Here is a 15,504-nt window from a genome sequence, read left to right on the forward strand (position 1 = left end):
CAGACTCAGTGAATGTACCTGTTCAAAAAAATCCTGGGACAATCTGTTCTGTTTTCCTTGATCTGAATGACAATATCCAAGAAGAAGGAACATTCTCAATGGCAAACCACCAGAAGGTCTTGGTCAGATTCCAGGCAGAAGTAATTCCCGAAAAATGAGGGGAGAGCAATGTATTGAACAGGCTACTGGGCTACCAACCAAGAATAAATAATAAAGTAAGACAAAAACAAGTTCAGGCAAAGCCCCAAAAGAAAGGTAACAAAAAGAGGGAAGATTGGAAATTGGCTTGGGCATCTGTGACTTTCCTTCCCATAACCCCCCTGCCCCCCCCAACACACTTCTTGTGGAAAAGAGCCCAAACAATAAATAAATATTTTCAAAATATTTTAAGGCACCATTTTCTCTGTCCTCTTTCTTGGATGTTTTTTGTCGTTTCCCCTAGGCATCCAAATTTTTGGTCTATAAATTGTCCTCAGAGCTCATATCAAGCACATATAATGTTACTGTTAGAATCATTTCAGAGTTATCTGTGTTATGTGTTACGTGTTATGTGTTATGTGTTATGTGTTATGGGTTCAGATCATGCTCCTGATTCACAGCATTATCTTCCAGGGATTGAGATTCTGATGCAATTTCCAGTTCATGCTCTGTTTTCAGCTGCTGCATTTTCGTGTTTAAATCCAGTAAAGTTCTGGCCAGCTGATGGTTTTGGAAACGCATTTCCAGCTAAAAGTTAGGGGAAAAAAAATATAAGGATTTTTATTAGCTTCAGATACAGATCAAATGAAACTGCTCTCAACTGCACAGGAGAAATAAGGAGTCTTTGGGAAAGGAAAATAAGATATCAAAAAAAGATGTATTTCTCATCTTATTTTCACGTTCTGACTATTTGGCCTGGCTATAAAACTGACTTTCTATACGACAAGGTAAAATTCAGATATATAAATAGCTTTTGAAATGGCCTTGAAATGAAAACAAAAATAGCTGATGCACAAAACTGTCCATATGAAAAATACCTGTGTACTGAAGGCTGTTTTCAAGCAATGGCATGTGATCCACGATGAAATCATTTATCTTTATGAGCTTTCCCAGCCACAAGATAACTGCCTAAGGCCATCTGAGTGTTCAGACTCTGGGCCCATTTACTTGATTACTTGTCATTTCAAGTTTTCAGGATTTTAAATGGTCTCTCCAACGAGCAAAAACATTCAACGACACCTTAGAGGCACATGTATAGTTATGTGTACTTATATAATCTAACACTTTTCACTCTAGAATGAAATGTTATCTAGCAAGGCTGATTTATACCTCCTCCAATCAGAGTTTATGAAGGTCTTCCTGTATTAAAATTTTTTAAAACTAGATCTCTAGGGCAGGTTACCCAGGAGGCAGTCCAACAAAGCTTAGCCCAGCATAAACTTTGTATTATAACCTAAAACTAATGATCAACTACTTGTGAATTTCTTGGATCGGGGTCTAGCTTGATGCAGCTCCTGAGAAATTTGCTCTTTCTGCTTAAAATCTCCCATCAACTCGCCAAAAATGACCATCTCAGGATGAACCAGGACATTGTGTAAATAAAAAAGTGCGTAATGCATCGGTTGGTGGTCCATATGTAGTTTGCAAAATAAAGCTAGTGTGTAAAGTTATCTTTCAGTTTTCCCCCACATTTTTCTTCATTCTTCAACACCTAGAACCACTTCTATGGTAGCAAGAATTAGCAAGGGATAAAGTAGATGGACATCCAGCTAACAAACAGTAAAAGAACAACACGAAAAGCCCCTACTCGTGGCCTATGGGAAGCTTCAGTTCTCTATTGGGCTCAGACTCGGGAATCCTGCCCTTTTTTTTTTCCCATCTTCTTTTTCTGGAACCCTTTCCCATGCCAGTTCCCACTGCATCCTGAAGACACAACATGCAAAGCTTCACCTCCTTCTGACCTGTGGTTAAGATGCCCTTTACCACTTCTCTTTCTACTGAATGCAATCAAGTGCCAACACTTCCAATTGTGTGGGTAGACATGACTGGCCCCTGCACTGCTTCCACAGCGTTCTGTATACTCACTCTCGAAACACAAACCAGACTAGACTGATGATGCCGAGGGCAGAGTGTGTGTTTTATTCATGATTATGTCCCCAGCTTGGGTGCATTGCACACAGTACAATGGTCCTCTCTCTATGAGTTTGCTAAAAGACTAAGTGAATGAAGGAATAAATGAATGAACTGATGATAGACAGCCATCCTCTGTCTTCATGCCAAGAATCAGGGAGTAAAATTATCGATAATGGTTCACTCTTAAATAAAGGAAGTATGTGTAATTTACACTTATTTAGGATATTCAAACATCAACAGTTTTTTAACTTTCTTTCATCATGGATGCCTTTGAGAATATGATGAAAGCCATGAACTAGCTATGAGAGGGAAAAAATGCACTTTATGCACCTAAAAATTTTTACATAGAATTTCAATATATATAACACTGAAATCTACTCACAATACATAAAAACCAATACATCCCACTAGGAAAAGCAAGTCAAACATAACTCCAAATTAACTTAACTTGTTCATCATATCAAAGAAACATCTTTGGTAAATTCTTTTTTAATATATGACACATGTGCTTATGTGTATTGGTGTATGTAGATTCCTACAGAAATCTAATTAATTGAGCATAATCAAAAATTACTTCTTCTAGTGATGATGATACTAAGCTAAAATACCCATGTCTATTGCTTCTTCTTTATGACCAATTACACACATTGGCTAGGTGGTTGGCCAAGACGTTGACCATGATTTCTAAATCAGGTACATAATGTCTCGTGAATGTATAGAATTCTGTGGTTCCTTTCCAGAAAAACCTTAATTTTTTTTTACACATAAGTATTTGCTCTTTTTGGCACAGTCAATAACAATAATTATCACAATAAGAAGAGTCAACAAATAATGCCTATGATCTAGGCACTTGGTATAATATTACCTCATATAATTCTTACAGAAATCCTATGAGATTGTTATTTTCATTTTACAGGTGAATAAATAAACTCAAACTTACTAATTAACATCCCAAAGTGGTAGGGCCATCAAATGTTAACAGAGCCCATAAATGCTAATTCTGGGATATGAACCTTCATCTGCTTGGAATTTTATTCCCTATCTTCTCACCCACAAATATACATTACTTGGCTAAAACTCCTACTGGTGGAACAACTTGCTAGAATGTTGTTAAAAGGTGTCTCAGAGTTTCTTCAATATGATCTCTTCATTGGATTTAAATGAGTCCGCTGAGCTGCAGGGAGGGGTAGTGACATAGTGCTGGGTACAGAGATGGCTGGGCCTCAGCTTTAGCATTTGGCCTCCAGGTGGCTCCATAATGAGGTGGCTCCCATATCTAGCTAGTTAGACTCACTGCTAAGACCCTGGATGAAAATCAAGTGTTTCTTCAACAAGGCTATATGGATACAATGGAGCCCTTATCAGATTCCGGTTATTGACATGGTAACGTTGGATTGACTACCATACTGCCCTTCTTAAAGTCATAAAGGAGATAGATATTATGTGGAGGTACTTAACCAGACAATCCACTAATGTTTAACCATCGGTTCTAAAGTACTGGTTATTGGTATTTAATGTAAAGGAGAAATTTTCAAGTCAAGTCTCCATTACATAATTCATCAGCAGCACCATTTCAAAGCATAAATTGCTTCGATTTATGTTGTCCTTTTCAAACTGTGTCTGTTTTAGAGGGTTTTTTTAAAATCTAAAAAAAAAAAAAAACTCATATAAAATGTTTACATACACTTCCTCTTGTAGCACACTAAGTCGTAACCTGCCTGATATTCAAAAGCTACAGTTTTACAAAACACCTTACCCTTTCCAGTCTTCCGAATTCTTAACAAAAGGTAAAATAAGAGTATCTTGTGGGATATAAAGAAAGAGTTGCTAATGGGCTCCCTCCATCTATCCCAGGAGAGCTTATTTCATTGAATTTTCCTCCTCCACACTTCAAATCTACACAAGTCAAAAACTTCCTATGGAGAACTTTTCATATGGCAGAATAATATAGAAACAGGTTGGGGAAGGTCAGCTGGAAACATCACTAGTACACTAGGCCCTGATCAATCCCGGAGGGCCTCTTCCCACGATGTTACTGGGGCAATGGCAATGCAACTGCAGTAAGTGGACTCAAGCTGGCGCCCCGGGAAGACCAAGGACCGCGGTCAACTCTCACTCTCCCTGGGAACAACTCGGGTGGACCTCCCGAAGTCCTCGGGTAGGCTACGCAGCCAAAGGCTCTGGAGGCGGAGGAGAAGACCCAGGCGACGACTGCCCGAGAGCCGGCCGCCCAGCCCGCGCGCTCACCAGCTCTGCGCGCAGCCGGCCCAGAGCGCTCTCCACGCGCGCCCGGCTCTGCTCCTCCAGCGCCGCCGCCTCGGCCGCCGCCTCGGCCGCCGCGGCAGCCTCCCGCGCACGCCGCGAGCCCCAGCGCGCCACGGTGCGCTGCAAGGCGCGCATCAGCCGCCGCCGCAGGTCCTCCAGCAGCGGGTTGGCAGCCGGAGATTCCTCCTGGACAGCCCCCGAGACGAAGGGTTGGGGACCACAGTCGAGCTCTGCTGGCGACTCCATGGGGCCTCCAGAAAACTCTCTCTGCGCGGTGACCGTAGTCCCGGAGCCCATGGCGGAGACGCAGAGTTGCTCCTTCGGCGCTCTTGCTGTCAATTTGTTTGCAAGTTTGAGCTTTAGGGCGGGGCAGGGCAGGGGCGGGGGCAACTAACAGAACCAGCTAGACCCTTGGAGGAGTAGGACGAGCTCGTCCACTTAAGAGAGGCTCTTTTGTTTCCAGCCCTGTCTCTGTCCTTTCTCCCTCTTTTGCAACAAAGGAAGGAAACTGGGTCATTGTTTTTGCTTTGTGGAGTGGAGAATCTTTCTATGGAGGAGGCGGCGAAGACTGAAACTTCAGTCCACGTAGGTAGAAGTTGAGAAAGTCAAGATAGAATATCTTGACACTAAGCCTTCCCGGGTGCCTTGGTTTTTGAATACTTTGTTCCTTGAAAACAGTTTCTGACTTTCCACCTGTCAGGCACTGTGCCAGGTGTAGGGGATGTAAAGACTAATTATTAGACCCCCACACCTCTCCCCAAGTATCCTGGTCAAAGGGGGAGGAACTTGAGCCCATTTGCGAGTTTGAACAGTCTTTCTATAAATCCAATGACTCCTGCTGGGGATTCTGAAACTCGGTTCTTTTTTCTGTAGATGACTCCTTCTACCACGTCCACGTGTAGAACGAAGTTCAGATGAAACAGAAACTCCCTTTACCCCAAAGCATGTACTTTGGTAATTTACAATTCAATGTAATCATGTGCCAATATTACACTTTTACCAAAGAATACCAAGTCAAAAGACTGCCACTTTTTGATCTAGTAGAGAATTTCATAGAAGGAATAAACAATCAAAACTTTTGTGTTCTCATACTCTGCAATGACTAAACAAATAAATAAAAATAAACAGTGACTGAAATGCTCACTTGGAACTCTCAGAGTCATTCCTTCAATAAAGTTGTACAAATCACCTGTAAGGTTCCAAGGTTCCTGGTAAGCACTGAAGGCAGTAAGAGCCCATTTTTATTAATGCTTACTATATGGCAGGTGCTTTCCATGGATAAACCTATTCAGCCTTCACAATAGCCCTGGCAAGGTAGGTGCTATTAGTTTCTGTGTTTTCCAAATGAAGAAACTAAGCAAAAAGTTAAAATGCATATTAAAGGCCACCAAGCTGCTAGGTGGTCCACTGGGGATCTGCACCTAGGAAAGCTGGTTTGTGCTCCAGACCACTGGAATACACCCTGGATATGCCCAACCTTCCAAAGAGAAAGGAGAATGGCTCAAGTTATATGTTGCATGAGTTAGTGAAAAAGGGAATGCTCAAAATACTGTGCTCATAACAATCAGCTCTCCTGAAATACCTTTGGTGTACAATGGACTAGAAGGAACACAGGTTACCAGATTTCTGCAGATAATCTGACAAATCCAACACTTTACAATAATTTACAACCTCAGTACAATGAAATGCTTATCATTGTACATTGTTCATCTTTATATTCTCTAGAAACATTTGAAGCTGTGTTCTCTTGGTAGAGGTTATGAATTCTATATGATTTACTATTTGTTAGCAAAGTATAATGTTTAGTTTTTGGTGATCAGTTGAGGGGACTTGAAAATTAGCACTACTCAATGAACAGTATAAATGCTTAAAATGCGTGTTCTGCTATGATTTTTCACTTGTATTTCCAGATCATTTTTTCTCAACCAAAATTTCAGTTAAGTTTGATTTAATGCCACAAACAGTGAATGAATGGTGTAGGTCCAGTGTCAAGCATTGTACATGTGAGAGAGATACAATGATGAATAAAATACAGAGCCCAGAGCTGGGAAAGGAATTCATTCATTCATTCAATAGGATTGATTTAATGTCTTGTTATATACTAAGGATTATACATGATGCTCAGGCTACAATGATAAACCAAGGGACAAAATTGTGTTTTAAAATTAATAATTTCCTTCTATAGACTGATTTTTCAGCTGGGATGTACTTTGAATTTTATTATAATTTTTTTCATTGTGGTTCTGATTTGATTTTTTCTGTGCTGAGAAGAAGCTTTTTAGTTTGCTGTAATCTTTTGTTTTTGTTTCCTATACTTTGGGGATCTTGTCCATAACATCCTTGCTTGTCCAGATGTCCTGAAGCATTTCCCCTAAGTTTTCTTCTAGTAGTTTCATAGTGTTACAAGTCTTACAAGAGTCTTACAAGTCTTTAATACATTTTTAGTTTATTTTTGTAAATGGTAAAAGGTAGGGATGACTTTGACTCTTCTTGATTCTTAAAAGACATAAAACTATTTTAATATTTATTTTTTAGTTTTAGGTGGACACAATATCTTTATGTGGTGCTGAGGATTGAACCCGGTGCCTCACAGGTGCTAGGCGAGCACTCTACCACTTAAGCCACAACCCCAGCCGCAAAAGACATAAAACTCTTTAAAGAAAAAATTTAACACTGTCTGTGTGGGGTTTTTTTGGGGGGGATATATTTTTTTGTCCCTAATGCCTCTTCTTTCCCTTCCCTCCTCCCTCTGCCTATTCCTCTTCCTCTACACTACTGGTCTTCCTTCTACTCATTTACTTATTTATTTGTTTTATGTGGTTTATAATGAATTTTGATGTAATATATGTGGCAACTATAGGTTAAATATACAAAAGAGATGTATATTTTATGTAAAATGACACATGGTATTAGCCTTAAGTACACTGAAAAATATTAAGAGCAAATATTTTTAAGCCTGGAGCAATCACTAAATAATAATACAAACAGGTATAGCTAAAAAGCCAAACTAAAATGTCTCCCTAAAATTGTTAAGATAATCCAATAGAAGGCTGGAATGGAGATACACAGAATTAAAACACCAAGGGGACAAACATAAAATACTAAAATGGAAGACCTAATTAGATCACATCAAAATTACATTAAATATTAATGTACTCAATACTCCAACTAAAAGTTACTCAATTAGATCTTTAAAAGTGGGGACAAAATATATTCTTTCTCAGGAACCTTAACTCTAACATCACTTCTTTTTTTCCTCTTCAGCCATCTACTCAGAACAATTGTTCTTTTAAGCAATGGGTTCTGTGTGTTCCCTCTCCAAATAAAATGTTCCTGAGTGCTCTTTACAAATAATAATAGTAATAATAAGTACTTCTCTAGGCTTGAAAGATTTTCTTTATAAGCTTAAGATAAATACCTATAATATTTTTTGTGAGCAGCTTAGTAATAGTTTGGGCCATTTTGAAATCTACGGGGAAAGTGGTCATTTCGTTTTCTGGTTAATTAGCAAAAATTCCTCTTTGGTTGTGCAACGTCCAAAAGATCATTATTGTTTTCCTAACAATTTGCCAGAACTCTGGGTTTAAAGGCTGTTATCACATCCCAGATTCACGTCTTGCATAAGCTCTCTGGGTCAATTTGTTGATAAGTAAAATGAGAATAATCTTTTATTCTTCACACAAATGCTAGGTAGAATTACTAAAGCACCCAGAATTTCACTGAGACAAGTTCATAACAATTCACAAATACTATTTTTTGTTGTTTTTGTTCTTTTTAGTTACACATGACAATAGAATGTATTTTGCCATATTATATACAGATAGAGTATAACACGCCATTCTTGTGGTTGTACATGATGTGGAGTTACACTGGTCATGTATTCATATATGAACATAGGAAAGTTATGTCCAATTCATTCTACTGTCTTTCCTATTCCCATCCTTCACCCTTCCCTTCATTCCCCTTTGTCTAATCCAATGAATCTCTATTCTGCCCCACCCCACCTTATTGTGTGTTAACATCTGCATATCAGAGAGAACATTTGGCCTTTGGTTTGGGGGGATTGGCTTATTTCACTTAGCATGATAGTCTCTAGTTCCATCCATTTACCAGCAAATGCCATAATTCCATTCTTCTTTATGGCTGAGTATTCCATTGTGTATATGCATGACATTTTCTTTATTCATTTGTCTGTTGAAGGGTACCTAGGTTGGTTCCATAGCTTGGCTATGGTGAATTGAGCTGCTGTGAACATTGATGTATTAGCCTCACTGTAGTATGCTGATTTTAAGTCCTTTGGGTATATGCCAAGGAGTGGGATATCTAGGTCAAATGGTGGTTCCAATCCAGGTTTTCTAAGGAATATCCATACTGCTTTCCAGAGTGGTTGCACCAATTTGCAATGCATCTGTGTGCCTTTCCCCCCACATCCTCGCCAACAACAAATGCTGTTCTTGTTATATAAGGGACATGATCAAGAATCTTGCCATAATGATACATTACTTAACACTGCATCAAGAGATATCATTGAGCTGTATATCTAAGATACAGAAGAATTGGTTTTAGGATTCCAAGAGAAACTCAGTCAGGTCTAAACTACAGAAGTGATACCAAGATAGCCAGTGTCCATCCTAGTGGACAACAATTTTAAACTGCCAGTGACCATGTGCAACCAATATAGTAATCTCCGTCACAGTGGTGGACTGTGTTATTGCTTAACATATTCTCTGTCTCTCTTGGTGAAAAGGTTATTCTTTCTCTATTCCACTGACCTCAGGCTGAGCTGTGAGATTTGCTTAACTCAATGAACTATGAGCAAAAGGACATGTCCCATTTGCCAGCAAAAACTTTAGGTGCCATCACACAATCCCTGTCTTCTCCAACAGCATTCAGGGTAGGCAGCTCCGACACCCTCCCACACCCTCCCACACCAGGAGCACAAGGGAAGCTGGCCCATCATGCATGTGGAGCTTGAGTAAGAAACAAACATTTATAGAATCCATGGAGATTAGTGTTTACTTTTTTGAAAATCCTCATATCTGATTCTCCCTCTGATCTCTCTCTTTTCCCTATAAATAGAGTGTGGATGTAAGCATGCAGAGGACAGAAAGTTCTGGTCAATTGAAGTTTTACTGAATCATTGCTATAAAGAGATGTATGGAAGCTTATTTGCCTAACAAGGAAAATCTAGTTATTAAAAGGTACAAATAAATTCTAGTAACTGTCCAAATACATTACATTTGCTCTTTTATTAGATGTGTTACAAAAGTCAAATATGACATGGAGATAACGTCAACAGATTTTTTCGACAGAATATACAAAGATTCATATGTGGGTACTGTATAATTTTAGACTGCCAATTTATAGTCTGAGAAGACCATTGCTGCTTGCCTCCATACCAAATATAAAAGGCTAGGTGACTTTTAATGCAGTTTTGATTGCATATCTCATCTTCATGCTCTTCATCTTGAAGACATTTTAATTACAGCCTTCTAAGACTCAACAGAACCTGGCATCCTCTAAGTGTAGAAACTAAAAATCTTGTGGCACTTTTCCAGAAGCCTTTTATATACTGTGGTAGTCAAGAGTTTTGAGAAATAGAATGAATGTCAAATGTGTCTAAACAGCAACTTTGATACCCATTCTAATAAACGTATTTGTATTGTAACTTACAAGGAGTATGTTATTTTCTCTGACAAGTTCAATTCTAAAATTTCTACATACTCTGAAAGCAATGTCTTCTGGGGGACATTGTCATTTTATGATTGAACCTTTTTTATTAAAACTGAAATATCCTCCATAGTCAATCAGCACATATTTGCTGAGCTGTGCTATTCATAACCAGGCCCAGGAATATGGAAGGAAATGCATTCCTTTTGTGACCCATTACATGCATTAAAACTTAAAAGGTGATAATTGCCAAAAAAAATTAGTATTTGTAGTAGGCAGCTTCAAAAATGGCTCCCAATGACCTCTGCCTGGATCTGGTGAACCAGTTCCAATCAGAGTAGCAAAAGGGATGGAATGGAGTGTCATTTCTGAGATTGGGTCACAGAAAGTCTCTTGGTTTCACCTTGTTCACTGTCTCTTGCTTTCTTTCTTATTTGCTTGTTCTGAAAGACACCAGCTGCTGTGCTATGAGCTGCCCTATGGAGAGGCCTCTGTAGCGGAATCAGAGGGAGGCCCCTGGCCAGCAGGCAGTGAGGAATCAAAGCCATCATTCCAGTAGACCATAAGGATCTGAATCAACCAGATGAGTGAGAGGGACTTCAGAGTCTAGAGCGGGAGCAGACATGTTGACAAGTGTTCTACAACCTGAATTTGACACGGAGGTGTGAAGACAAGCTGCAACCGCTTCTTTTCCACTGATAGGCACTCCTCCATGCTTGCTGTGGACTCTTGACTATTGGCCCACTGATCCCTTCCTGTTTGTCTCCAGGGTCCTCAAGTGACTGCAAATTCCACCTCATAATTCATTCAGGAGTCTCTCCTTCTAGTAATGGTAGGCAAGACGGTAAACGTCTTCAGGTTAAGAAATATCATTATCTTGTGCACAACACAAACACATCCACTGGCACGTACCACGTGACCCTCGACTGCCCATTTAATTAAACTGAATGACACGTTTAGTTCCCTATATTTTTCTGACCTTCTCTGACATTTGTTTTTCACTTCAAGGATCTACTTACATAAGCCATATATGAGAATTTATTTATTGTCCAGAATGATTATTTAAAAAGCCTGCATTTTGAAAACCTACCCTAATTCTATCTATGATTCACTTCAATCCCTCAATAAAAAAGAAACTCCCTCCTTCCTCTTTGTTCTCCCTTCCCTGCCAGAGCCCTGTGGTACATTATTTCATCTAATTCACATCAGCACCCTCTAGTGTTCCATCCAGCTTTCTGACAGCCCCTGGGTCAATCCCAGCCCTACCTTGACCTGCCTGCCCATTGTGTCTTCAATTCTGTTCCTCAGCTTCACATGCTTCCCCCTGTGTTCACCTCAGACATGAGCCTCTTCACGCCACCCAACAGCCTCTCTGCTCATTCCTCCTTGGTCTCTTCAAATCTTCCACAAAACCTGTTCTGGACTCTGACCACCACTTTCCTGCACAGAGACATTTTCTTTCTACTTCAGTGAGACAATAGTTAACAACTGTCAACACACACGGCACTCACTGTGTGCCAGCTGCCGTTCCATGTTACTCTGAATCCTCACACCTGCTCTATGAGGTAAGTACCAGAATTTGAAGCATTTTATTGAGCAGTAGTTGAGGCTCAGAGAGGTTAAGTAACTGCCTGGAGCCATAACTGTGGGGCACCTTAGAGCGTCATAGGGCAGATCATGGCACACTCTCTGAGCTCTCAGCCACAGGATTACCTGGCCTAAGATGGTCAAGTGGAACACCCTCAACGTATCTTTCTTTCACATCAATATCTTAACCTCTTATTATGTTTGTTTACCATTATTTACCACCAAGTCCAAAGGGTGGGGGGACCAGACTTAGGATGAAGTGGGGGGGTTAACTACTCCCCTGAGTAAAAGCAGAAGAAAAATAAAGTTATAAATAATAAAAAGATGCACTAGTGGGAGAGAGCAAATAGCTCAATCAGAGTTGAAAACAGGGATTACACAGACAAATGAAGCAAATACCACAAAAAGAATAATGTTCAAGGCTATTCACTGTAATACTCTTCGTTATAGTGAAAATGTAAACTATCAAACTATCAATAAATGTGGTAGAGATTGCTAATTACCCACTCAACCTCCATTTTCTCCTCCTTCCTTACTGATGGAACTTGATTTATCAATAGAACCAGTATGAAATGCTAAGATACTTCATTTCCCTCAATTCCTTACATGAAGGGATGGCTATGTGTTAAAATATGACAAATGAGATATAAGCAGAAATTATTAGATAAGACTTGTACAAAAGTTCTTTGAAAAATGGACAGAATTTTCATTCCTTTTCTTCCACTTCTTCCTGATTGGAATGAACATTTGATTGAAGGAGCTCTAACAGCCACTTTGGGACCATGATATTACCTTGAAATTGGAGCCATGCTCAATGTCACAACACTGAAATCAGTCAATGCCTGAAGATATCAGGTAGTCATCACACCAACTCTTACCATATGAGAAATATAAAACTTCTAATGTCTTTGTACTAATTTTTTAATGTCTGACACCAGCAGCTAAAAGTAATTCCTAACTAACAAAATGGAAAGAAATATTTAATAAATTATGGTGTATTCATAGTTTAGAATTCCATGGACCCATTTTTTTAAAAAAAGTAGACCTATGTTCTATCATTGCAAGAAGCCCATCACATATTATCCAGAGGTAAAAGGTAAAAGAAGTAATCTGTAACATAGGATAGTTTTTTTCTTCACAAATTATAGAGAGAGGTGTTTGCATATGTATTTAAAAAGGAGGTTAGAAAAATAAATACAGATATAGTAGTGGTACTTGTAGGGGCTGGAAGTTATGAAAGAAGGAGTCTTTTATTCTTTAATCTGTATTTCTCTTTATTACTTCAATGTTTAACAACAAAAATGATGAATTCTGTGTATAAAAATAAAGATGAAGAAAAGAGACAAGTCCATCAGAACCCATTTCACTCTGACTACATGGAGATATTTCTAGACAGTGTTCTGCTTCAGTGACACCCAGGGCAATCTGCAAAGAGTGTCATGCAGTGGCTTACACATATCAGTGCAGTGAATTAAAATGCAGGCTGCCAAGTTCAGATTCATTCATTTTCACTTTGTATTGATTTTAATCCTCTTTGTACCTTAGTTAAATATTATGTACAAATATAAAATGTAAATATTTGTGCAATTCATGAACCTTCATTTTTTTCCTTCTTGTCTGGATCCCCAAATTATATTTTTTTAAAATAGGTATGATTCACACTTGACATAACTTGGCAGCTATGTGCTGCAAGGCTGCCTTTCTATTGAATTGTTCCTCTTTGGCACAGACAGCAATGTGAACAATAGAAGAGCTGCACCTGTCTTGGAAAACTCAGCCAAAAGGCTGTGGGCTTGGTAGAAAACACACCTAAATGCATCCCTTGTGAATTATTGATAAATATAGGAAGTCACTTGAAGCCTTCAGTTACATTAATGCCAAGTATATAATAGCCCCATAGTTTGACTGAGTTGGTTTTCAAGGAAATAACAACTATACTGTGTATATCTGCACAAGATCATTTTCAAACTGCACCTTCCCACTCATTGAGAGGTACTGGGGAACCCCCAGAGCTGAGATTCTCGTAAAACTGAAAATAAATGAAAATCCATCTTTCTTTATTATTGAACTCTTTATATAATCCATCCTGATTGAGAATTAAAACCAAATTATACAGAACCTGAACATAAGATTTTAGCCCCCCAAAAATGTGCTATTTCTGTCTAACCTTAAATTTAAATTAAAAAATATTGATAGTAGATATTAAGAATATATTACATTTCTACTAAGGAAAAATGAGGCTACATTTAAGTACATCTAACCTAGAAATACTCAGAAGTCAAAAGAATCAAGTAGGTTTTGCTAGAGAAACATAGGCTTTCTCTGTTTGGACAGAAAAAGACCATTTTTTTTCCTGTCAGAAGAACACTTCTATCTGACCCATATCAAGTTGATCAGAAAAACAGTCAGAATTTCTAGAAAATTGTATAACTCATTCTATTTCTTCCTCTCTATTGAATGGAGACCTGAGGGGCAACCCTTTTCACATCTCAATTATACGCCAACATTACTTTGTATGGGCTCCTTCTATAAAGAACAGTTAAGAGTCATAACAACACTGAAAACCTCTGCTAGACACAGAATAGATGAACACTTGAGAAATGATGATGCATTTAGTGAGAAAAAGAGCCGGATACTTTAAAATGGGCATGAAGATAGAAGAAACAAGTGGTACTCCAACTTACAGTTTGTTGTTTTAGGAAAAACACCAGGGCATTCAAGCAGAGGATTAGTTTCTGTGTATTATTGAAATAGCCTGGCATCTGAAATCATGCACAACAATTCACACTGAATTTCACATGCTTAGAATTTAGGGGCAAAGCACCAATACTCATTCATTCAGCACTCATTCATTCAAGTGTGTTGGAGTATCAGGCACAGTGCTAGATGCTGGTATGAACATTGTTTTTGTAACTGTTGCTTTTTTTGTATTAATTCGATTGCACGTGAAATATTTCTCAGACACTTTCATTCTTCCATGCCTTTGTGAATGTGCTGTTCCTATGTGTGGAGTGTCCTCTACACCTTACCCCATTATGATGTCTTCCCAAGTCCCCCATGGTTATATCCCACAAGTGAACCCACAACTCCAACTCTTCCTTCTTTTTATGCTGAACTCTATTTCCTTATTATGCTCTTTAATCTGTGAGTTCCCAATGTGAACATCTCACATGTTTTTGTGGAATCTAGGCCACTTTTGTATAAATGGAAATGGATGGACATTAAATTAAAGACTGAAATAAGCTTGCTCTGCTTAAAGGTTCAATGGATTTCATGTTCCTAGTAGAGAAAATTGTACATTTGTGATTATAGGAATGCACAACTTCTTTTAAATCATATTACCAAATGAGGCCAGCTCACTCTTGCAATAAATAACAAAGTTAACTGAGCAAAGTACAGAAAATAGGAGACCCTTGCTTATTGCTTTTCAGTACCTGGGAGCCCCCTGCTGTCCAGAAAAACAAAAGACACTGCAACCTCTCCCCAGGCTAATAAGGAAGTGTTGGGCCCTTAAACATGCAACCTAAAAACCTACTTCCACTATTTCATATGCAAGATCAGCTGCAGCAGTAGCTACTCTTATCATCCTCCTTCTGGATCAACCAAGGCCTACTTACAAATCTTCCACTTTCACCAAGGGTACCCCCGTGATTCTCACTCCTTTGGCTCCTTCTCTTTTCAGCCATATTGCTATTATTTATTTAACTTTTTTTGTTATGTGCCAGGCACTGTGCTAAACTCTTCACATGCATTATATTCCATTTATTCTCTCGACATTGCTAATAAAGACATGCTATTATTCCAAACACATGAAGTTTGGAATGGTGAAATAACTTGCCTGAGGTTACCTTCATGTCAGGGGCCAATTAT

At 38.8% G+C, this 15,504-nt stretch overlaps 1 protein-coding gene across 1 annotated transcript; it reads right to left on the bottom strand.

Moving 5' to 3' along the window:
• Nucleotides 1–567: 567 nt before the first annotated feature.
• On the bottom strand, nt 568–4,674 carry Aard (alanine and arginine rich domain containing protein). The gene is made up of 2 exons (XM_026393860.2): nt 4,360–4,674; nt 568–726 (listed from the first exon to the last, which is right to left on the bottom strand). Exons 1-2 carry the CDS (start codon nt 4,672–4,674, stop codon nt 568–570), a joined length of 474 nt encoding a protein of 157 aa, XP_026249645.1.
• Between the last annotated feature and the right edge of the window lie 10,830 nt (nt 4,675–15,504).

Source organism: Urocitellus parryii, chromosome 7 (genome assembly GCF_045843805.1).
Source record: "Urocitellus parryii isolate mUroPar1 chromosome 7, mUroPar1.hap1, whole genome shotgun sequence".
Classification (NCBI taxonomy): Eukaryota; Metazoa; Chordata; class Mammalia; order Rodentia; family Sciuridae; genus Urocitellus; species Urocitellus parryii.

What these genes read in the sequence shown, in the direction of transcription:
- Aard (XM_026393860.2), bottom strand. Translation starts at nt 4,674, where the DNA reads ATGGGCTCCGGGACTACGGTCACCGCGCAGAGAGAGTTTTCTGGAGGC. An exon ending in GCCGGCTGCGCGCAGAGCTG is followed by an intron (nt 727 to 4,359) that starts GTGAGCGCGCGG and finishes CCTAACTTTTAG; the next exon opens with CTGGAAATGCGTTTCCAAAA.